Below are 23,392 nucleotides of genomic sequence, written 5' to 3'. Positions count from 1 at the left end.
CTCTGTCAGTCACACACACACACACACACACACACACACACACACACACACACACACACACACACACACACACACACACACACACACACACACACACACACACACACACACACACACACACACACACACACACACACACACACACACACACACACACACAGAGAGTGAGCAGGACGTCCTTTGAAGTCTCACTCTCTCCTCTCTTAGATGTACCTCATTTCCATTCTCTAATGCAGAAATTATTTGTATTAACGGTGGACTAATGCATGCACAGTAGAGGTGTGTGTGAGTGTGTGTGCGCGTGTGTGTGTGTGTGTGTGTGAACGAGGTGGGAATCAGAGGAGGCAGATGCACGCACAAGGACAATGAAGGAGGAAAAGGAAGCATACGTACCACACACCAGTAAACACACACACACACACACACACACAGGATGAAAACAAAAAGCCTTTGAGGTTTCTGAGCACCTCTCTAACCTTCAGTCTTCTCTTAAGCACATTATGCCCAGGAGAAAGGATATCTGACAAACAGAAACCACTCCCAGCAGAAACCGAAAAGGATATACAGTATGTGCAGGGCAGGAAAAGAAATCCACATTAATGTGGAGAAAATGTTACTCGTCCGGCATAAAGGAGAAAAAAATAGTTTATTTCCAAAAGTAAATACATACTTTATAAATTGTTTTAATAAATTGTAAAAAAAAAAAAAAAAAAAAGAAGCAGTAAGTTAACGTGTTTTTCTCCCATATTATCAAACTCTCTGGTTCTTATTTTCTCTTGCTGCAGAAAACCCACCAAGTTTGAACATAAAGTCCAGATGAAAACCAAGTCTCTCTTTTCAGAAAGGTTGCGGGGTTAAACCTACCGTTCATGAGGGCGTAGGTGAGGATCATGACCGAGTTGTTGAGGTGTCGGTTCTCCTCTCTCACCACACTGAGCGTCGCCCTCTTCTCCTGCTCCGACGACTCCCGAGACGTGATACCAGACGACAGGTAGATGATTACCATGTCTGTCGCTGATAAAGAAAAAGGCAAAAGCACATGTAAGTTAATATTCAACAATATGACAAGAGAGCGGGTTATGCAGTTAAAAGCTAAATGTACAAATACAAACAACCCAAATTAAAAATGTATTTTTTTGTCTTACTGGTGCTCTGCTTGCTGAGGCTGGTGGTGTTCCGGATCAGCTGAAACGCCTTCTGGAAGCCCGCTGCGTGGTGCGTGGCTGCGTCTGAAGCCTTGATGTTGGAGATGAAGGTGCTCATCTTCCTCTTGGTCTCACTGGTGGCTGGAGAGAGAAGACTCTTGTAGCACTGGTCCAGAGAACAGGAACGAACCGTGTCGGCCACCGACAGGATGGAGATCTGGAGAGGGGAGACAAAGACAACGACGATGTCACGAAACCCTTTTTTTTTTTTATCCTTTAAGCATAAAGGACGGTGAGGATGATGAGGTGAAGTCCCTTTCATTGACCTTGTCGTGCTCATCTATGGCGTTGAGGATGACAAGTGCAGAGTCCCTGGCAATCTGGAGCTGCGTCTCAGTCACAGACGCTCCATGGTCGACCATCACCACGATGTGTTTGGACTGGGGACGCACAGCGGACACGTATACAGGCCTGCGGGGATACACACAAACATGCACGGCTCCATCAGATACTGGACTGGAAATAAATAGAAATAGAAATAAATAGAATAAATAAATAAATAAAATAAATGAATAGAAAACATACCAAACAAACAAATAAGAGTTTTGCCAACTAGTAATGGTGTTTAAAAATGGCGAGAGAGTGTTTTTGCAGAACATTGTGGTGTCACAGTTGAGTGGAACCTTGCCCCTTTGAATATAAAATGCCATCACTTCATAATTGAGCTGATTATTTTGAGTTGTGGCACTAACTGTGTTATCCTGTGTTAGCCTGAGATGTCCCATGCATGAGGCCAAAAAAGCATGATTTGTGAGTTCACAGTGACACTGACCTCTGACCTTTGACCACCAAATTCTAGTTCATCTTTTATGTCTAAGTGAATGTTTGTGCTGGATGTAATGAAATTCCCTCCGGGCGTTGCTGAATTATTGCGCTCAGGAGACCAGGGACAGACGGAGGAGGAACCCCCGGAAAAACACAATAATCTCATATGTGTCCTAGATGTCTTCAGTTTAGAGACGTCACGCCCCGTCTTGCCTGCGCTTGGCTGCTGGAATTCCCTTCCCTTTACTGGTAGTTTTGGGGGCGATCCAACACTTTCTGTGTTTCGTGTCCTTAATGCTCGTCGGTACTTATCCAGAACCCTGTGTGCGCAACTTTCTATGGTTGGGTTATCTTTCAATATTCAAAATGTATAAAAAGAATCAAACTTTTTGGTTCATGCCCATGCGTGTGCCCATTGAATTATAAAATATGATTTCAGCAGCTTTTCAGGTCGACATAGAAAACTGCTGCTCGCCTTATTTTATTTTCACATTCTTGTCAGCTCCTCGGTGTGTGTGTGTGTGTGTGTGTGTGTGTGTGTGTGTGTGTGTGTGTGTGTGTGTGTGTGTGTGTGTGTGTGTGTGTGTGTGTGTGTGTGTGTGTGTGTGTGTGTGTGTGTGTGTGTGTGTGTGTGTGTGTGTGTGTGTGTGTGTGTGGTCTGCTGGACATGGAGACACTAACTCCGGGTGGATAAGCCGAGTGATGATCTCACAAAGCCTCATTCACACTTGAAGAAAGACAGGCAGGGGGGGGGGGGGGGGGGGGGGGGGGGGGGGGGGGGGGGGTCCAATGGACATAGAAGGTTTAAAAAAAAGAAAAGCAAGACCCAGTATAAAATGCACCAGGGAGCAAAGGGGAGATAAAGACATACAAATAAAAGACAAGAGAGAAGAGACATCTTCAAACTGTGGCCATAAAAAAAAATGAAATTCCAGTGTGCTTTCGTGGTACAGAGCCACATTCCTGCCAAGGGCAGTGTGAGTGTCAGGGTGTGCAAGGGCAGCGTGCCATGAACATGCCCCCTGGGCCACCCCCCAGCAACTGACAGAGGAGGAGGGAGAGGCGGGAAGAGGCAGGAATGCGTCTTTGTAGGTTTAACCTCAGCCGGTCTGTTGTAGTAGTGATACCTGCTGACAAACTCTACGTTCCATTGCAATGTCTCTTTAGTTGAATGACTAAAAAGATTGGATACCTGCTGCGGTGCTCGTAGCTGCCTTTACATTGGAACTTATGGGCAGGGAAGACGGTGAAGATGCCCTCCTCTGAGCTGAAGTACTGCCACTTAATCCCCGGGTTGGACTTCAGGTTGTCGGCCAACACTGCAGAACGAAAAGACACAGAGAGAACCGGGGAGGAATTAGATGGAGAAAATGTTGTTTCTGTTGCACTGGTTTAACCTTTAATGTCACAAACATCTTCCAGGTAGGAGGCCTTTCAAAGTGCTGAGGTCAGTTGTGAATCTTAGAAAGTGTGAGTACTTTCTAAATACGGCGAGATCAGATGTCATGCTATTCGACTGGTTTTATTTACTTAAATTGGAAACTGCTCATGGTGCCATGGTTACAGTGATCAACCTCCTATGCCAGAAAGCTTGGGACAGAATAATCTGTGTGCAAGTGCTTTAAACATGTTTATTATATCCGGGCGTTTGTGTACAGTATTAATTTTCAAACTACTGGTAAGTGTATATAATACATCTATTTTATTCAGATATCAGAGTTTGATCGTGGTGTCATAACTGTGACCGCAGGGGAAGCTGAAATAACAGCCTCGTAATACAAACTCTCTGCCGAGCCATCGAGCCAGAGTATTTGCTCAACACTACTTTTTTTTTCTGGTTCACAGAGTCAACAGTATCTTCATAGAGATCCCATCACAAAGCCAGCAACTTCCTTTCCGCTCACTGCAACACAAAACGGCCTTTCACAAGGAGATTGGGAGGGGGGGGACACAAATAAAAACTTTGTGCCTTTAACCAGAAGAAACAGACCGGGAAGAATCAGAGCGTAGCCATCACAGCCAGCTTCATTAAAATAAACAATAATGCAGCTGTTAAAAATAACTTTCTTAATTCAGGAACGCAGACCGTTGATGGAGAATCCAATCACCTCAAGTGATCACACAATATACTACATAATATACACTAATACTGATGCTATCAACAATCTAGCAGAAATCATGTTAGGATGCAGGCTGAAACAGCTATTTCAGTTCTACTGATATGGATATGGATATAATACATTTGTGCTTTATGGCATTACTTAAATCCTCTTAAGCTACTTTCAGACAAGCACTTAAGTCAGATATTGTCCACATGGGAAATGAGTTCGCAAATGTTTCTCCGGACTTTTTCTGGAACTTTTCCTGCAAGGCCCCCTAGTAGAATTACCAGAAATTGTCAAGAGTGAGTATACAGCAGGAAAATTCCCAGAAAGTTCACGGCAAGTGAGTGAGCGCGTTGACGACTGTAAACAACAACATGCCTCCTGCATGTTTTACCCAGACGCCACAGAATGTTCCAGAAATATTCCTGTTGGTGTGAACGCGTCTGACTCGTACAATCCCCTGCTGCGTTCTTCAAATGGGAAAGGCAAACTTCGGAAAATCTCTGGATCTAACTGTCCAGACATTTTCCGGAGTTCATGTCTGAAAACATCTTTAGTGGCACTTGACTACTACTAATTTGTTTTGGGTCAAAATGATTTTAGTCTTATATTCAGTCAAACATATTTTTCCAAGAGGTTTGGTTTGATTCAACTGAATATTACAATGTTTCAAATTTTAAAACCAATAAACATGCATTCTGGTCTCGGCAGTTCGTTGGCAGGAGTATGCTTCCACAGGTTATTTTGGTAACTAGCTGGCTATTTGATATTATTCAGATAGGGACTATTGTGACCTGGAATAGGATTTCAAACAAAGTATCTTGTTAATCAAGTCTGCAGTCAACACACTATCTGCCACTCACAGCTGACTGTGTAGTCAGCCGGCTCTAAACAATCCCAAAATGTGACTCTTGGCTTGTGATCACATTGAACTAATCACCTGCTAACAGAGAACTTGCTTTGACCTTTTCCAACCTTCAAACAATATTACGAGCCAAAGAATATCCCCCCCGTTGGACCGGTGGAAAACTGAAGTCAAATATTGAACTAACATTACAATCTGAAACAAATTAAGCAGACACACAAATAGATGAATTAAAGAACAACTGTGAAATCAAACCAACTGCCAAAAATTATCAAAAGCACGAAAAGGCACCTCTGGCTACAAAAAGACTTGGCGGAGAACCACTTTTTGAGACAGAGCAGGGTTCCTGCACACCGCCGTCGCTCCTCATACATTATCCCTGCCCGGTCACTCCATCCATCTCCGAGGCTCATATAAACAGGAACCACTCAGCTGTGTTGACAGTAGAAGAAGGAGTCTGTATACATCTTTCAGGCAACACCGCTTCACGCTGCCACCAATGTTTGGATCTTTCCAAAAAACAGATGGACAAGCTAAGAAATAGGAACCAAATTACTAGAGTCATTTACTAATTCTGCAAATGACCCGCTGTATCTACATCCATTGGTGCGACGGACTGCACAATGGTACCTCGCTCTCTTCTCCACTCAACCAAAGACAGTATTAACCCAGAGTCGTTTAAATCTGAGTACACCAAAAAAATCTTCTCAACCAATTTTATTGATAACAATGAGACAAGCAATATATGGTAGCATTACAGCATATTTTCTCCAATTATGTCCCAATTCAGCAGCCACCTTCTTTGGAGGCTACATCACAGCGGTGCGACTAGGCTGTCCCATTTCAATGACTCCTTCAACCGCCGACGACAAATGCGTCTTTCCATTCCCGAGCAACGAAGGATCCAACGGTCTTCATTACCACTGAGGCCTGTCTACAGTCCTTTGGAAGGGATACCGCCCCTGAATTGGGACACAGCTAGAGTCTACAGACTTGCTAGCCGATCTGCAAGTCTATCGTGTGGTGCGCTAAAATTTTGCATTGCATACACATTAAGTTTAGTGCCTGGACGAGGCGTCCTTCAGAAACTGTTCTGACATGTTAGAGTGGAAGGTGAGACAGACTGGGAGAAGATTGGAGCAAATGGGTGGGCCGCAAAAACATCAGCAAGTCAGAGAAATGGATGGAACCAATTTGGGAAAAAGACTGCTAAAAGCGGGGGAAGATGGATCAAACTAGTCCTCTAATCATACAGCACTCCAACCTCAGCCATCTCTCATCTACCTGTCTTATCACTCCCACCTGCTGGTATCGCCATTGATGCCTCCCACATCCATTATCTCCCCCTCCCAAAGAAAAGGCAAAATGGAAGATGAGAGGAGAGAAGATGGGTGGAATACAATGCTGTCTTGATACAATTACTCCATTTCAATCAGCCCTCACCCTTCCCCTTCATTCATCATGCTCTCCCTCTCAATTATCCCTCACTCTTTCACACACTCCCTCTCGCCCCTTCGTGGCTGCTTGTTTAGACTGGGCTGAGACAAATGGGAGAGAATGAATTCACTGGGAGCGTGGGGGTCAAGGAGGGCTGAGTGGAGGGGCAGGGAGAGGAGAGGGGGGATGGAGGGGTAACTTGAACTCGATGTGACTGGCTTGTAAGGAAAATACAACCCAGCCGATGGTGACGCGCTATGAATGCCAGTCATTATGGATGGTTCGCAGAGAGACGAGCAGGCTGTGATATCTGGAAGAAATGGGAGGGGGGGGGCAGCAATGGGATGACAGAGGAAGGACAAATGCAGTTGGAGGTTTCCCGTTACAAGAGGGGGGGGCAATGACAATGTCCAGAGCATGCTTCGAATGAATTAGTTTGTACGAAGTCGTCCTAATTCATCTAAAGGCAAAGGCGTTTATATCTTTGCAGAAGGGTCGCCCTTAAGAGGGGCGAAAGACATGAATGGGACTCCATGATTTATACAAACATGGATAACAGCACACACTCTGGGACAGTCTCCTTTCAGAGGCCTTTACAAGCTGTGTCCCAATTCAGGGGCCTACATTTGAAGACAGATTGCGTCATGGCGCCACGACTCGGCCCTTCCCGTTTTAGAAGACTCCTTCAAATGCAGCCGACAAATGTGTCCTTCCATTCTTGAGCAGGATCGAAGGATCGAACGGGTGGAGCCTTCCCAGTATTCATTGTACGCAGGTGACGAACTTTCGAACCATGGGCAACTGGACAGCTAATGTCTTGCACCGAGTTCTACATACAAAAAGTGAAAGTTAAAATCCGGTCTTCTTGCACAACTGGCTTATTAATGTTTAAAGTAGACCTGACTTTTGGATGTCCATGTCGTATAGCACGGTCAACAAATGGTCAGAACAAGGCGTTAGATTAAGCATTTTGTTAGTTCAATTGGAAAATGTTGGTTGGAGCAATAAATGTCACGGGGCTGTGTGTTGCCTGACAAGACATTTTAAGGGGAAACACGATTGGTAAATTAAGCAACATTCTTCCAATTTGACCATTTTCCGAAAGAGCATTTGAAAACTTACACAAAAGTCGTAGAGAGATTTGTTAGAATTCGTTTGAATTCCCTTGACAATACAAAAAGCGAATTCCTGGAGAGAACTGACGGGGATTTTACAATGTGTGCCCGACTATAAAAGAAGAGTTAAGAGACACGTGGAAAGCAGTTCAATCTTCCAGGAAATACACGTATGCGTGTCGTGACTGCACATAGTACAGCTCGATATTTCTTCTCTGCGGAGCAGGAGAACCAGGCGATGGCAGAAGAACAGAAAACCTGCAAGGGGAAAGTTGGCCTTTGCATGGCTTTCAGTCATTTTGGTCCATTTTCTTCTTAATCAAATACAGACCGACATGTGTGGTGCAGATTCCTGGGGGCTTTTGGTGGTGTCATGCTGCAACGGCTTATGCAACCTGGAGCCTCAATACATGTATTGTGGGAGCAGTGAGAACACCAGCTAACTGTTTTCCTTTGCCCTCACTCGTATGATTTGTTAAGGGTATGCTGGGGTTACATGTATAGTACGTACAGTTATTGTGGCAATTTCTATTTGAGATAAAGTGAAGATAGATACAAAGAACTGACAAAGCCCTTGACATCGGGATGACTTAAAAACCAAAACATACACTACCTGAGTGCAATAGCAGACAGGAGTTCAAAGTCAAAACAGGGAGCATTTGATCTCAGGCTATGAAAAAAACATGTTAAAATCAAACAATGATAAAACTAAAGAGAAGGGAAAGACAGTGAATGTGAAGGGGCACAGGAGAGACACTCTGGACATGCACAGCTCATGATTTCAACCTTGACTATATATATTTTTGAATAACAGCTTCATTATTAAAAAATTGGTTGTCATGGCAATTGCTGGCGAATCGTCAAATAATGGATTCCAAAGCGTTTGAATAGCGTGAACTGTGTGTCCATGTTTGATTTGTTGTAGTAGGCAAGTTCAGAACATTAGTTATGCTTCATGTGATGGGTGTTTGAGTCACACACCTGAGTTGAGGTCTCGTCCGGGGTTGAACGCTCGACTGTTGACAGTGGGGGAAAGTCTATCGCAGCAGATGGTCTTGGAGACGTTGGTGTTGAAGTTTCCGTCAAACCTGAACACAAACACACAAACAGGCATCGTTTGAGAAATTTGTTGGTGGAAAAACTCAGTTTCTTTCTCTCAGCACCAACAGATTTACTACTGCACAGCTTTTATTTCAAATAAAACCAAGTTAACAGGGTTGTGCATACCACCGATTTTAAGGTAATGATCACATTTAAACTGGGGGGAAAAAGCTTTTACCTTAAATCTACATGATTTACAAAAATAGTAAAAAAAAATCTATGTGAAACCATGAAGTTAAAGAAAGAAACATATGTTTGACACTAATAGAGCGTGCTAGTTTCACTTGAAAACACTGTATCACTGGCTGTATCATCTGTTGCCCAGACCTCATATTAAAGTCAAACTTATGGCTGGTGAATAACATTTTCCATGGACAATTGCTTGAATTCTGCTTTTCCCCCAACAAACCTAATACCCAGTTGCCGGAATACATCTGAATGCGATCGCAGGAAAGGCTGTTTGCGCAATTTAGTGATTGAAATCATCTGTCACAGAGCTCTGACTCGTATTGTCAGTGTTTGTAATTTTTTTTCCCCCTCATTCCCCAAGTATCATTTTCAACAGAACATAACAATGACAGCAGAAGATTTTCAGTAAAATTGCCTGAAAATTTGCTTGACATAGGGAACTCATTGATTTGTTTAGTAGCATTGAATTTTTGTCTATCTAAGTATTCATCCATCCATCCATCCATCCATCCATCTATCATCTCGGATATTTGCTGTCTGAGATGAATCACTCCGTCTTTGGGTGAGATTATCTGTTCAATTTGGCCCTAAATTGCAATATTTTCTAATCTGCTTTTTCCTCTCATGTTAGATTATGATGAAGGGCCCTGTCATTACCTCTGGTGTAGTGTGAAAGTGGCTCAGAAATACAGCGTCGTCCTCGAGCACACATCCGGCCCAAAATTTTTTAGGAGGTTTCAAACAATGAGACGTGTTGGAATCGGCACATCTTTAACACACCAAGCAAAATTCTGCCAACGTCTTCACACGTGACATAGACGAATTCAGTGATTTCTTTCAAGTGTGAGGCAGCAACAGCACTTTAATGTTTGTGTCCGTGCTGATGCTAAAGCTACGCTTGGTTTCCACAGTCGCCTTTATCACTGGAGTTAAGAGCTGACAAAAGGAGGAAGGTATGCAGAGGAGCAGCCTGCTCTGCAGTGCACCAAGCCTGGGTGCTTTGATCCTTCCATCCCTCCAACCAGACCCCCACATCCATGCACCCCCACCCCCCCAACACACACACACACACACACACACACACACACACACACACACACACACACACACACACACACACACACACACACACACACACACACACACACACACACACACACACACACACACACACACACACACACACACACACACACACACACTACACTCTCTTTGGCTCCCTCTGCTTGCAGACCTTGCACTGGCCCAGTTTGATTGACAGGCCCTGTGATGTGCAGGCTGCGTTTGAACTTCACTCATTTAGAGTCCCATAAGGCCAAAGTCATTACTATTCTCCTTCAACCCACTTTGCATAGAAGGGGTTGGGCAGGACGCTCTGCAAAATGTGTGCCAGATAAAAAATACATTTGCAGGCGCTTTTGAATTCCACATCAAAAAAACATATGAGAACTGGGAAAAGCGAGAGATAGAGAGAAGGCGAGGGAGAGAGAGAGTTTCCATTCTGATCAGAAATCTTAATGAGGGCAGTAAAATCTGTTTTGCAAAAAAAAAAAAACACTCCACTCACCAGACACGAGAACTAACAAAAATAAAAACAACAGACAAAATGGATGAAGGAAAATTAATTTCTAATTGCATTAACCCACAGTCTTAGTCATGAATGTTACAAACGCAAGGCACGGCGCTTTGAATAACTCTTCCACTGAATATGCATATTAATAATGTATTGTAGCAGCGCTCGACTTGATTACCATATTTCCCAGAAGGGGAGTTTTCTCCAAGCAGCAATTAGAAATGATCCTGAAGACAATTCAATTGCCGGAACCAGTAAAAAGACCAGCGAGAGTCCTTCAGAAACATTCAAACATAAATGCATCGAAGTTTCTTTGGATTTTGAATGAAAACTGATATTTTTCCTCTGTGCTTTTAACCTTCGATGACACAAAAATATGTACAATGCACGACGAACCAAAAATGGGGTCTTGCTTAACAAAAATAACAGTTTTCTTTCAATTCTGAATCCTCAGTTAGACAATAGGGAAAAGTCGTGAAGTCCAGTGTCTTGGAGCGCACGGTGAAACCGACAAGACTACATAAAGAGGCAGCACCTGTCGTGTTCAGCACTAGCAATCCGCTGTTTACAAAATTCCATTATATTAAGCTGTTTCCTGCTGCAAGAACCGTGTATAACCACAGAGGAGGCAATAACACGCCGTTCAAAAAGCCCAGTGAGTACAATTACCTTGAAGAGGCTTGCTGTTGTGCAGGCTCCCAATGTCGAGCGTAATAATACTGTTCCCCGTGTGTCTGCAATCCCTAGGTGAATAACGGCAGTGAAGCCGGCAACATGCTAGCTGAAGAATGGAGAGCGCTTCTATAAGGCCTCTTTATATAATCTGGCTTTGACAAAAGCTCCATCCGAACAGATTCCATATTTATATAAATATGCAGAATTTTGAGTTTAGAAGCCTGTTTGGTGTCCACAAGCTCTTCAGAGTTAGGGGTCAAAACACAGAATTGAAAAAGTTATAGCGGTTTTGAATCCTGCCCTTTGACGTGGCATTGATCACATTAAACTGAGATAAATTTTTGAGTGAAGGGATGACACGACAATTACAAGTCAATGCACGGACGAGAGCGGACGCAATTTCCGTGCCACTCGCACCGGGCGACGCAAATGGCTCAACGCAAATAATGTGAAGACACAGAATTCACGTCATTGGCTTAACTCGCTCGAGTTGACATATTTGAACTTTTCCACGTCTGACAAAGAAAGGGTGGATAATCGAGTAAAGTGATGCAAAAATTCGCTTTGCGCTCAGTGTAAACACAGCATTAGAGTCTACAGCTGTACTTTATTTAGAAATTGGCATAGAAACCTATGAAAGTAGGAAAATGCTGTCCCACAGAAATGCCAGAATAGCAGTTGAGTCTTAAATTCATGAAAATGAATGAACCATGCTGCTGCAATCACTGCCTCAAAACATCACCAAGGAAATAAACGTGACCATGGATGTACTATGAGACAATGGTCCCCTAGGCACAGTATGTAAAAAAGGAAATCACTGCTTAGTCTGTCCTTACCCATCAACCATGGAGGAAGTAAAGAAAAAAGGGGGATGATTTGGAAAGACATGGGAGGGAAAGGGAGTACACCAAAAAGGCAAAACTGAATCTGGAAAGAGAAATAGATACAGGAAACATGGAGAGAAGGGAAAAGTTTAAGGTGGGCAAAGAAAGGGTGAACAAAGAGGAGGACGGCGAAAGAGGACGAGGAGGTTGACATTAACAGAGGCATGTGGAGAGAGAGAGAGAGCGAGAGAGAGAGAAAAACACCTGTTAATGTCACTTATACAAAACACCCTCCCAACCTGCCCGGTATGTTTCCATCTGCCTCTATCATATGCAAATAGAGATATCACCGTCATGCTGACGACGATGATACCTCCCGACATAAGACCAGCTTGATCTGAAGGACGTCTGGTGCCACGTATACGCTTGATCCAGACTGTAAATCTGCCAAAGTCTTAAGATGGTGAGAATTCCTCCTAAGAAACGGGAGCTAAGCATTAGCACTATGGTTGTCTGTGATCTCTGCGTTGAATTTATGAGTGAAGGTACTGAAAAGTCTTAGTGCAATACCAAACCCCTCATATGAGATTTTCATACATATCATACAGGAATGCTGGGACCATTGGAGTTAAAGGGATAGCTCAGTGATTTTGAAGTGGGGTTGTATGAGTTACTTATGCATAGTTAATATGTTACCTTATGGAGATGGTGATCAGCTATGTCATTTAACGGAGTTTGGAGGAGAAATGGAAGTAGCGTAAGTCTAGTCTACTGGAGACCACCGAAAAACGTCCTTTTTCGCCACATTTTTAAATGCTTACCTAAAAAAAATATATCCGTTCGATTGTACGCTGGAGGATGTGTTTTTTCACTGCTTCAGTATTCTGCCAGACAGCCGTTTAAGTTTACACTTTCTTTTCAAGCGTACTTCGGCCATGTATTACTGCACCAACTTTCTGCGGTAGCTTTGAGTGGAACAGCTGATTTGCGGAGTGATACTGCACCAGCGCGAGTTGGCACGATAAACATCCCCTCGAAACTCTGTTAAATGACATCGCTGATCACCATCTCCATAAGGTAACATATTAACTATGCATAAGTAACTCATACAACCCCACTTCAAAATCACTGAACTATCCCTTTAAGTCCGGTGTTCGGTGTTCAACAAACCAGACTCGTGAAAAATGCTTTGATTTTGTGTGATGTGGGAAACTGTAATATCTTTAAGTTTTATATAATTCTTTTCTTAACCAACACTGTGATATAGGAAGGCCTGCAGGAAGAAGCTAATAAATCTTTTGGGTCAACCTTTGCCATGTCTTACCTCCCTCTACTTCTTCTTTCCCTTCCCTCCGACGTTCTCTTCTATTTTGGTGAGGTAGTTGTTTCTTTTCCTCTAAAAAGAACTCTTCAAGATCGTATCACATTTAAGTTTACAGCCAATTCGCAGCTTATCTTTGCAAAAAAACGCCTGGTGGTGGAATGAGACCATTAAATGTCATCTGGGTTGCTCCCGAGCACACTTCTCGCTTTTACAACTGCACATGAGTGGAACTGTTGAAATAAGCACCTTGATGTATAAACATACAGACGCGTGTGCACACACACACACAACCGCTATACGAGTTACATACTTATGCTATTTTCAGGTGCAGCCTGTTGTTGAGACTGGGCAGCGATTAAAGCATAACACCAGGCACTGAGCACTGGCCTCGGTGGCCTCCCCTGCCAAACGATAGCCCGCTAGCCCGACGGCTAACATGACAGGGACACCGTGTGAACCACCTGATCCGCCTCTAAACTGGCTGACCTGACCGAGACCCCTCAGAAGCAGCTGATGCCTGAGACTGATGAAGGACGCACAGAAGTGAACTACAGGGAGATAGAGCCCCGGGCTAGCTCCTATTCTTTCACACACATACAGGCATTTGGGGGCAATGACCAAGGCTACGTGCAGACCAGTGTTTAAAACCAAGAAACTGTCTCCATGCAGACGAGTTACACCTGGAAAAATGCACACATCACATGACCATCCCTGCATGCTTGTGTTAACAGGAGGCAGACTGTCTACCCCTGGAGTTGGTTGCCTAGTTGCAGAGACGCTAAGGACAATTAACTGTGATGGTATAAAAGTAAGACCAGGTTTTCTTTTCTTGGACTGTCGACGAGGTGGAACTGTTACTGAGTGTCATGAACGCCTTGCATTCACCGCTGGCATTCGAGTCGTGACTGATAGGATCCAATCAGGAAGCAAACATGGGTGTGTCCACGCCATTGTTTCCAAAACTCTCAGTTTTGTGCTCTTCCAGACTAAAATGGAACCCCGGAGTTTTCAAATTAAAAATGGGCCCAGCTGCGTTTTAAGAGCTCAAAAACTCATAGACAACAAGCGTCAATGTATCAAAAGTGATGACTTTTTGGATTGAGACAAATAAGTGGGCGTAGCCCAACGCAAACCATTGTGTTGAAGGTGAAAACAAACATCAGCAGTGGCATTGGGATCATGAGAAGTATTAGTTATCACACTTTTCAGGCCTCTGTGTAACAAAACTTAACCCGATGAATAATAAAGCCCATTAATTTATTAGCAGTCAGCTTAATTATTCTCCCACAAGTAGTCATTTACTAAATGAGCATCTTTTGGCACAAAGTATGAGAGTGAAAGGCCAGAGCTCAACTAATTGTTTTTCCAACTTTTTCCCAGTCTTTATGCTAAGCTAAGCTAACCCAACCCACTGATGACACCAGTGACATATTGACCATAAAGATACGACAGTGCTATCAATTGTCTCATCCAACTCTCAGCAAGAAAGCAAATGTTTCGCATTTCCCAGTTTTGTTAACATCCAACAAATAGAGCAGAAATTAAGCTGAACTTAATTTGAACTGAAAGGCAATCGCCATTCTACAAACTCAGGAAACAGAAAAAAAGATGCTTCTGCTAGCTCTCCCTGCTGCAGAGTGCACGGGGAAGGGAGAGCTAAATTATTCAACACGCGGCTCCTGAAAGTATCTCACGATCCGACATAAATCAAAAAAAAAAGAAAATTTGATAGCGGGAGAGCTCTGTGCCTTCTCCGCTGCTGAGGAAGATCCTTTTGAAGTTCCCGGATCTATCAAACGCAGCTTCAGTTTGGTATGTTCAACCCCACCGCCAATTCCCTCTGCATCCTTCCATCCTTCCGACTCGGGGCCTTATATAACCGTTCTCTCTGCAACTTCTGCCTCAAACCGTCTCTCAAAGCTGTAAACCCACGGTGCTAAATTGCACATTGCTGTGACATAAATTCAGCGCGTTTGCGTGTGAACAAGTCATGTTGAATGTATGTACAGTCATGTCATGTGCACGATTCGGCTACAGGTGGCCAGTGGCCCCTTGTCCAGGCAGCCCCACTCCCCCTCCTTCCCTGTGCACCAGTGAAGGAAGGACAGGTGACCTTGCAGCCCTGTGAAGTCTGCGGCGCAATAACTTCAGAGAGCAATAACTGGTTACATCTGCTGATAAAGGGGAGGGAGATAGACCGAAATGGAGAGAGAGGGGATGAGGGGGAGAGACAGCTGCTGCTCTGTAGATTAGAACTGAAGGCAACTCTCGCTCTCTCCGAGCTTCGGCTTTGAACTGTTTTTTTTCTTCTTCTGCCGGAGTAAGTCATTGGCTGAGAAGCTGAGTCTACACTGTGGACTAAGGCAATTTCAAAAACTCTCAACGTAGGATTTAAAATCTGACATCGAAGCTGCATTCAGATGTGCACTAAAGTTCAGACATTTTCCAGAACTTTTCCTGGGGGGGCTGTACGTGAGGACGCAAATGTTTCTCCTGACACTTTCCTGAACTTTTCCTCCCACCTCCCCTTGTGAAATTTACGAAACAAATATTAGAGCCCACGTGAGAAAACAGCACGAAAATCTCTGTAAGATTCCTGGCGAGCTAGTGGGTGCTCTACCCAGGCGCCACCCCTCACCTAAATGTTTCGACTGCGCTCTTCATTTGTGAACAACAAACTCCGGAATATGTCAACACACGATTTTCCGGACTTTTTCTAGAGTTCATGTCTGAAAACTGCTCAAAAGTCTCATATGCAGTTTAACAAAAAAAAAGACTAGCGCTGATCTAGCCACAGTGGCTTAATTTGGCCATAAAGAACATTGGTATTTGTGTTGCACATGGTTTGCAATTGCATTGTGAATATTAAAAAACAAATGAATACGAATCTCATGGATATAAATTGATGCCAACAGAGTCACCAAATCTCCAGGCTTTCAACAAAAGAAATACTTTATTGCCTTGGCTCAAAGTCCCATAAAACTTCATCATTGTTGACTTACACTGCATCAGGGCTACAACTGGCACAACTAACTGAATAGGTTCTGAAAGAACCTGCCAAGTATCAGAGCGCACCGGCGCTGCTCAGTGCTGTAAATTATACGATCAAAAACAGGCTATAATTAATCCAGAGAAAATCAAAACAAGGGACAGATGTGGGTAATGTGTTGGAGCATGTGGCAATGTACATCTAATCTCTACAGCTCTTCACACACCACACAGCCACAACGTTAAGACAGGTAGCTGGTTATACCTGTTTTAACGTTGTGGCTGACCTGAGTGCATGTTGCTAACTGTGGGAGGTGAATTTACACACAAGAAGTCGAACCTCCTGCAGGGCTCTTTGAGGGAGGTATGTCTTTGTGTGCGCGCGTGTGTGTGTGTGTGTGTGTGTTAAAGAGAGAGCTACTTACTCCATCATGGACGCCGGTATGGAGCAGCAGTCCTGTATCGCGGTGAGTGGGGATGTGAGGTGGGCCGTGTACGAGGCCTCCACCACCTGCTTGTTCCGGTTCACCACGTCCAGGTAGCGGTTAAACTTCTCCCGTATCTTCTTGGCCAGCTGCACAAAAGGAAAACACGAGACAGACGTTCTGATTAGACAATGAGTAATGGTGACGCCCGTATTGATCTCTTATTTACTTCCACTCGGTTTGAATCTGCCAGACTGACTAAGAACACTTCTACTTTCTAAGCCATGTGGGAGATGATCCCACAGTGTGAGGAAATACTGCCAAACCAAAACTGAATTAGCCAAGACAATACAAATATCTCTCTCTCTCTCACACACACACACACACACACACACACACACACACACACACACACACACACACACACACACACACACACACACACACACACACACACACACACACACACACACACACACACACACACACACACACACACACACACACACACACACACACACACACACACACACACACACACACACACACACACACACACACACACACACACACACTTTGAAAGATACTACCGATCCTTTATTAAGCCTGTTCAAACTGGAATTTAACTTAAATCATATCTTTAACAGGACTATTTTCAAATTCAGCCCATTACGGTCAGAGAAACACGAGCTTTATTTCGTATATACATGTGTCCATAAGAAACACAAGACCGATCCACACACGCTCAGTTCTGCATGAACATCATTGGAACCCCCGAAATCCCCGCATACGTTTGTACATGGACGCACAGAAAAAAGTTAATATTCAAAAGTGGCGTTTAAAAAGCCTCCAAAGATGCCCAGATCTCTGGTTGCGCTAAGTGTGAAATCCATCACTGTTAAAACACAGAGCTGAATGATGGATGCCTGAGGCTGGAGAACATTAACTGCTCACCACTTTGACGCAGCAAGCCCCTTCATCATTAAATAAGAAAATCCACTCAAAAAAATACAACACAGGGCCCAATCTGAAGAGAATGATGGGGAGCTGGAGAGTTGTAAATATGATAAACTGCATCACACAACCTACTGGATTCTATGGTTGTATCTCTCGTGTAGTGATTTTGTGTTTGTTGCTTTTGGCGATTACTTTGCACCAAACACCGTCAACTATTCATCTTTCTTGTTTTCCCTACGTTAATGTCATTGAAAAAAGAAGAAATGTCTGATAACAGGCAAAGATAAGTCTCCAGTGAGTTTTACATATTCAATTGACCTTTAAAAAGCCATGGAAACCGGGAGGCAGGGAGGGGGAAATTAGAGTTTCTCAACAAAGACAGAACCTCTCATTCAGTTGTGTTAACTGGGACCCAGTAAATGCAAGCCCCTGAACGTGCATACATTATGCTTCGCCTTTCTTCCTCTGGTCGAGCACACATCTCACACAGTGCCCTTTCAAACCAGGGTCCCAGCCCTTTGAGGGGGAAAATTAATAACCAGCCCCGCCGCAGCCTTTTGGGGGGACATTAATAACCAGCGCACCAGCGGCTCGTTCACAACAGCTCCCTGTTCTCGCCCTTTGTCAAAATGCGATGAAAGGATGTTATGATGGATTGTGACCAATTTACACCCATTCAATCCAGGACATCACATGCGCGGCATGTAATCCGTTTCAGATTACCCTCTTTACTTGAAAGGTGTCACCTGATCCACTGGTTTACTCAGGATCTGTTAAAGAACTAATCACTTGCAGTAACTTCTGGATTAACTTTCTATTTAATTTGGCGAAATGCTTCAAAGGGCAGATTAACAGATTTTCAAGTTTGTCTTCGGAACAATATTCGTTTGATTTTGCGAACACTGAAGCAGGATTTAATTGTCACAGCCTAATCAGTCCTTCTTTTCATACAGGGCCAGACCTTTCTAATGATCCGGCAATGTGCAAGTCCACAGCCCTTGTTCTGTGTGGAAATGTATTTTAAAGTTCAGCTGAAGAATCAGTTAGTGAGTCCCAGACATTTGGAGAAACTCCGAGCAGACAAAACAGGGACCTCGCACCAAAAGCTGCCTTTAGACGTGCACTGACGTCTGGACATTTTCCTTGAGTCTGACGTGTCTGATTTCGGTAATAGATTGCGACAATAAGATTTTTACTTTTTTTTATGTAGAAAATGGTCTGAACATTTCCCAAAGCCATTTCAAGTAATGTACTTAGTCTGGTTGAATGCAGGAAAGGGCTTATTTCCACGGTAACTGGACCCCCTTTATTCACATCCCATAATTACCAGCGCCTGTAAAGGGCTGTGATTCAAGCCAGGCACGGGGAAATGTACCGCGACCCACTGACCGCCTGTACACCTAATCAACCGCCAGCCATTCTTATTAGGGGTTTAACAGGAGGCTGAGACACACCCCACAATTACCACTACTTCACCACAAGGAACACACACACACACACACATACCAGACACTTACATGTGCACTCTCACACACACGCCCCACACTGTATTGTCCATGCATAGCCGCACGGCAATTAGCTGCTGCGAACCTTGTATTAAAAAGAGGGAAAAATGGCCCAGTGTTCAGCCGAGGAGTGTTTCCATAGCTGGGAGGAGGAGGGGGGAGAGACAGAGGGGAGAAAGAAAGACTCAAACTTTTAACAGGGTGACTTCAGAGAAACCAGAAACGTTGAGCTATGCAAGTTACAGCTTAGGTTACAGTCTGCCACGGCGCAGCCAAAGCCAACCTGTGCCCCCCGAGATTAACCACATTCTCCAACACACAGGGCTCCTCTCTGCGCTCTCTCGCCCATCCCACCAGCAGTGTAGGGTGTGCATTGCAACACCCAGTGAAGTTGGTTGGTTGGTTCAGCCACAGACCTGGAGAGGACGGCATCAAGGCACCCTGACTTTTAAGGTTTGCCAGGAAGCCTTCGACCACAGTCGCTGGCAGAGGTGTTTATGGCAAATCTTAATTCGGATTGCAGGAGTGAGATACAGGTCTGTGGTGCAGACTCAAGAAACTCTGGCATGGTAGAACCATGACCGTGCACTTCTTGGCTTCTCTGAATTAGTTTGACTCTCACATCTGGAGATTGCAAATAAGGATAAGTGCTGTGCTTCAACTCAAAGTTGAAGATCATATATCGTTTGCAACGTTTTCACCTCGGGGGCCAATGTCCTTCGTATCTTAGAGACACTTGTGTGAGGACTGAAACCATCCATCCATCTTCCTCCACTTATCCTGGATTGGGACTCGGAGGCAGCCGGCTAAGCAGGGTGTTAGAGACATTCCTCTCCCCGGCAACACTTTCTAGCTCACCCTGGGGGGGTCCGGAGGCATTCCCAGGCCAGAAGGGATGTGTAGTCCCTCCAGCGAGTTCTGTGTCTTCCTCTAGGTCTCCTCCCAGTTGACAAGATATCCGAAATACCTTAACTGACCCCTGGAGCAGCGGTTCTCCTCCGAGCTCCGTCCGAACTCTAAGGCTGAGCCCAGCCACCCTACAGAGGGGGAATCCTTTCGGACTGAAACTGATAATAATAATTATATTGATTACTTAATGGTACTTAATGGTCCCGATTAAATTTTTACATCTGATAATAATTAAAAGTATTAAAAAGTATTTCTCTGAATTCACTCCATCACGGCTCCACATAGAGGGCAAGTAGAACCTCTTGTTAACGCAGAGTTGTACATGGTGTCAGTGGGTGAAACAAGCAGAATACATTCATAAAACAGAAGGAGACTGACTCGGGGAGAGACGAGGAAGACTGAGGGCTCAAATCTGTGTTTCTTTCTGAATAATGAATTTTCAGGTTGGGAAACCGGTCCGAGAAGTCAGTGGCTCCCCTCGGCAGCTCCTTGGCTACTCTCTCTCCCTGCTCTTTCCCAGCCCTCTCGTCCTCTGCAGATCCTTAATTGAGCCTGCACTTGGCTCGGGGACACAGCCCCTCTGCCCAGAGAGACACGGCAAGCCAACTATGCCAGGGCTGTCATCTCAGAAGGGCAGTGGGCAGAATGTATGGGCTGCTCCATGAGCTGCCCATGGAAATAAAACAATTAAACGCCTCACAAGGACCCAGAATGAATAAAGTCTGGGCTGCCCCGGGACAGTGGCTCATTAAAATACACCAAATCCAAATGCAATTCAAAACCTTAGGCGTGGTATTGTTGTTGAGGTTTCTGTGGTGGGGATACGTTTTTGACTGGACCCATTCCTTATAAATGAGACTATAATGAAGAAAACAAGAACAAGAAACACCAGTGGTTCAAGGTCAGTTCCATATGCCTCTCTGGAGTAGTGACTAGCTACAAGAGACTGAGAGATGCCGTATATGTCACGCACAAGAAGACACGCGTGCACTCACTCAGACGGATACGCGGGCGCACACAGTCACACAGGAGACATGCAAACAAACATCAACCTGTCTGTTCTTGCTGGTGGCTGTTTACCAGTCTGTTGTTTACTGTCACTCTGCCAATAACGCTGATGCGCGAGTGCAGACACGCGCACGCGCACGCACACACACACACACACACACACACACACACACACACACACACACACACACACACACACACACACACACACACACACACACACACACACACACACACACACACACACACACACACACACACACACACACACACACACACACACACACACACACACACGACTGCCTTGACATCCGATGCCAGAAATTCTGTGCATAGTTTCCCAAATCCGGGACAAAAAAATATGGCACACGTATATTCTGACTTGCAGATTGAGGGTCATTTTTCTTTCTTTTTTTAAATCTGCCAATTCTGGTGTTGTTTGTTTCCAAAAATAACAGATTCCATTCTCTCCTGGAAGCGTTGCTATCCTGTCTGACTGCAGCTCTGCATAATCATCGTGAGTGAAGGGAGAAGGAGACACGGAACACAGACGAGTGGAAAAACAGAACTTCAAAGCCAATGATACGGCAACTGTATGATTTTAATAAACACCCTTTTTCCTCTGGTGTGTGTGTGTGTGCGTGTGTGTGTGTATTATTGCTGCTAAAATTGAAACCTACCAAAGACTACATATAGACAACCAGCCGAAGCACGCATATACACAACCAGACACGCACACTCGCACACACACACACACTCGCACACACACACACGCAGATAGTGGGAGCCTTTGTTACTCACCTGCTGCACTTCCGTCTCTCCGTTTGATGTCTTCTCGGTGTACACAAACGAGTTGAAAATCCTCTGTGGAGAGACATGGGGGGGAGGAAGAAGAAGAGACAGTGAGGTTAGGTGAGCGGGGGAATGCAGAAGATTTGGATCCAATAACGTAAATCCGTCACCTGAGGACGGAGTATTTGGCACGTTTTTTTTGTTTACCCAGGTGGATTTTGGTTTCGGGTGTTGTTGAGCAGAGAGCTTTGTTATTGACATGCTGAAATTATTGTCTACAAAGAGTCGGAGTGCATTCTGAAGAAAAAGGAGGGCGAACTACTGCATTATTGTGACTACGTCTATTGAACGGTGAAAAAGGCGACCGCACTTCCTCGCGTTTGTAAAGAATGCTGCCAGACCAGGGCCTTTGTTGTGGCAGTGTGCTTTTGATGCTCATTAAGTCTGACGGCCATATTAAAGCTAAATTCCGCGGCTGGGGACTGAACATTCAGTACAGACAACATTTTGTCTGCAGCAGCGAGAAGTGGGGGGCTGCATTCTCCCATTCGACAGGGGGATTGGTTGGTCAATATGCTCTCGTCGAACCAAATTACCGTCATCAGCATTTACACGTACACCACCCGGTGCCCCGGAGAAAACCCACGCAGACCCCAGCCAGATGTCACGTCGAACCCAGAACCTTGCTGTTGTGAGGCAACAGCGCTAACCACTTTACCACCTTGCCACACACTCACAAGGAGAAAGTAGCGACAACAATAGCCTTTCAGGATGAATACGTTCAACTACAGACTTGCCCAAGCTGATGGAGACTGCTAGGTCTAATTTATCCAAAATTCACGAGCGCAAAAATATGTGCTCAAGTACAACTAAATGCAATAACTGACGTTTACAGAACCAGATATTTTCTCTTGTCGAGCAGGAGTGTAGCTGAATTTAATATGTACTAAATTCAATGCAGGTTTTCCTCTGTGAAAAATAAACCCAGAATGCATCTCATAAATGTGACAAAAGCATTAGTTAAATGTTGAAAATTATAAATCATAATCTGTGCTTCCCCTGCTATGACAAGTCAACATGCAAATTGGTATGCGAGTTAAATCAGTCATCAATCTTGTATATTTTATAACAGGTTATAAAGAAACTTTTCAGTGCGACATTGCTTTATGACGTTGACTAAAAAAAGTGGCGATAAATAAATAATTAACAACAAACACACTGACTTCACTGACCCCAAGTCACCATCTTGATTTCAGATCTCCGAGTGAGGTCGACGGTAGCATTGGTTCAGATGCATTTCTCTTTTGCAGACAGGTGCAGAGCCGTTTCTATTGCTGGTCCTGAGAGGATGATAAACCTGTTTATCTTCTATAACAGCCAAGCCGTAGACGGTTACGGTCCTGTCGTTTTATATCAGTGTCTAGGTTGGGGAGGAAAATGTGTCAACCTGTCTGGAGTCTGGAGATCAGCCGTGACACCAAAAAATTATGGTTTCGCGTGAGTCTGAATCACAAGGCGATGCTAAAATTTCCCCATTCCTGTTTCCAGGCCGAAGCATTTTGATAGTCCGTGATTTATATTTTATATAAGTGAATGGGAAGCCGAGCGCAGCATTAACGCATGGAGAAAA

At 44.3% G+C, this 23,392-nt stretch overlaps 1 protein-coding gene and 1 long non-coding RNA gene across 7 annotated transcripts in view; one reads left to right on the top strand and one right to left on the bottom strand.

Moving 5' to 3' along the window:
• Positions 1 to 23,392, bottom strand: part of cachd1 (cache domain containing 1) — a 76,058-nt gene that overhangs the window by 24,351 nt on the left and 28,315 nt on the right. For all 3 annotated transcript variants that reach the window (XM_035647940.2, XM_047336858.1, XM_047336857.1), the window contains 7 exons: positions 21,772 to 21,834; positions 16,592 to 16,740; positions 8,474 to 8,580; positions 3,163 to 3,289; positions 1,472 to 1,616; positions 1,146 to 1,362; positions 865 to 1,014 (listed from right to left, as the gene is read on the bottom strand). In XM_035647940.2, the coding sequence (XP_035503833.1) occupies positions 865 to 1,014; positions 1,146 to 1,362; positions 1,472 to 1,616; positions 3,163 to 3,289; positions 8,474 to 8,580; positions 16,592 to 16,740; positions 21,772 to 21,834 (958 nt within the window). The remainder of the gene's footprint in view (positions 1 to 864; positions 1,015 to 1,145; positions 1,363 to 1,471; positions 1,617 to 3,162; positions 3,290 to 8,473; positions 8,581 to 16,591; positions 16,741 to 21,771; positions 21,835 to 23,392) is intronic.
• Positions 249 to 1,406, top strand: LOC118318367. Of its 4 annotated transcripts, none has more exons than XR_004795698.2 (3): positions 249 to 402; positions 842 to 1,041; positions 1,165 to 1,406. It is a non-coding gene; the product is annotated as an uncharacterized LOC118318367 (long non-coding RNA). The 4 variants fall into 4 exon arrangements; XR_004795697.2 differs by having other exon boundaries at positions 249 to 566; XR_007032039.1 differs by having other exon boundaries at positions 249 to 658.

The sequence above is a fragment of the Scophthalmus maximus genome, chromosome 13 (genome assembly GCF_022379125.1).
Source record: "Scophthalmus maximus strain ysfricsl-2021 chromosome 13, ASM2237912v1, whole genome shotgun sequence".
NCBI classification, from domain to species: Eukaryota; Metazoa; Chordata; class Actinopteri; order Pleuronectiformes; family Scophthalmidae; genus Scophthalmus; species Scophthalmus maximus.
This window is presented reverse-complemented; position numbering and strand designations above follow the sequence as displayed.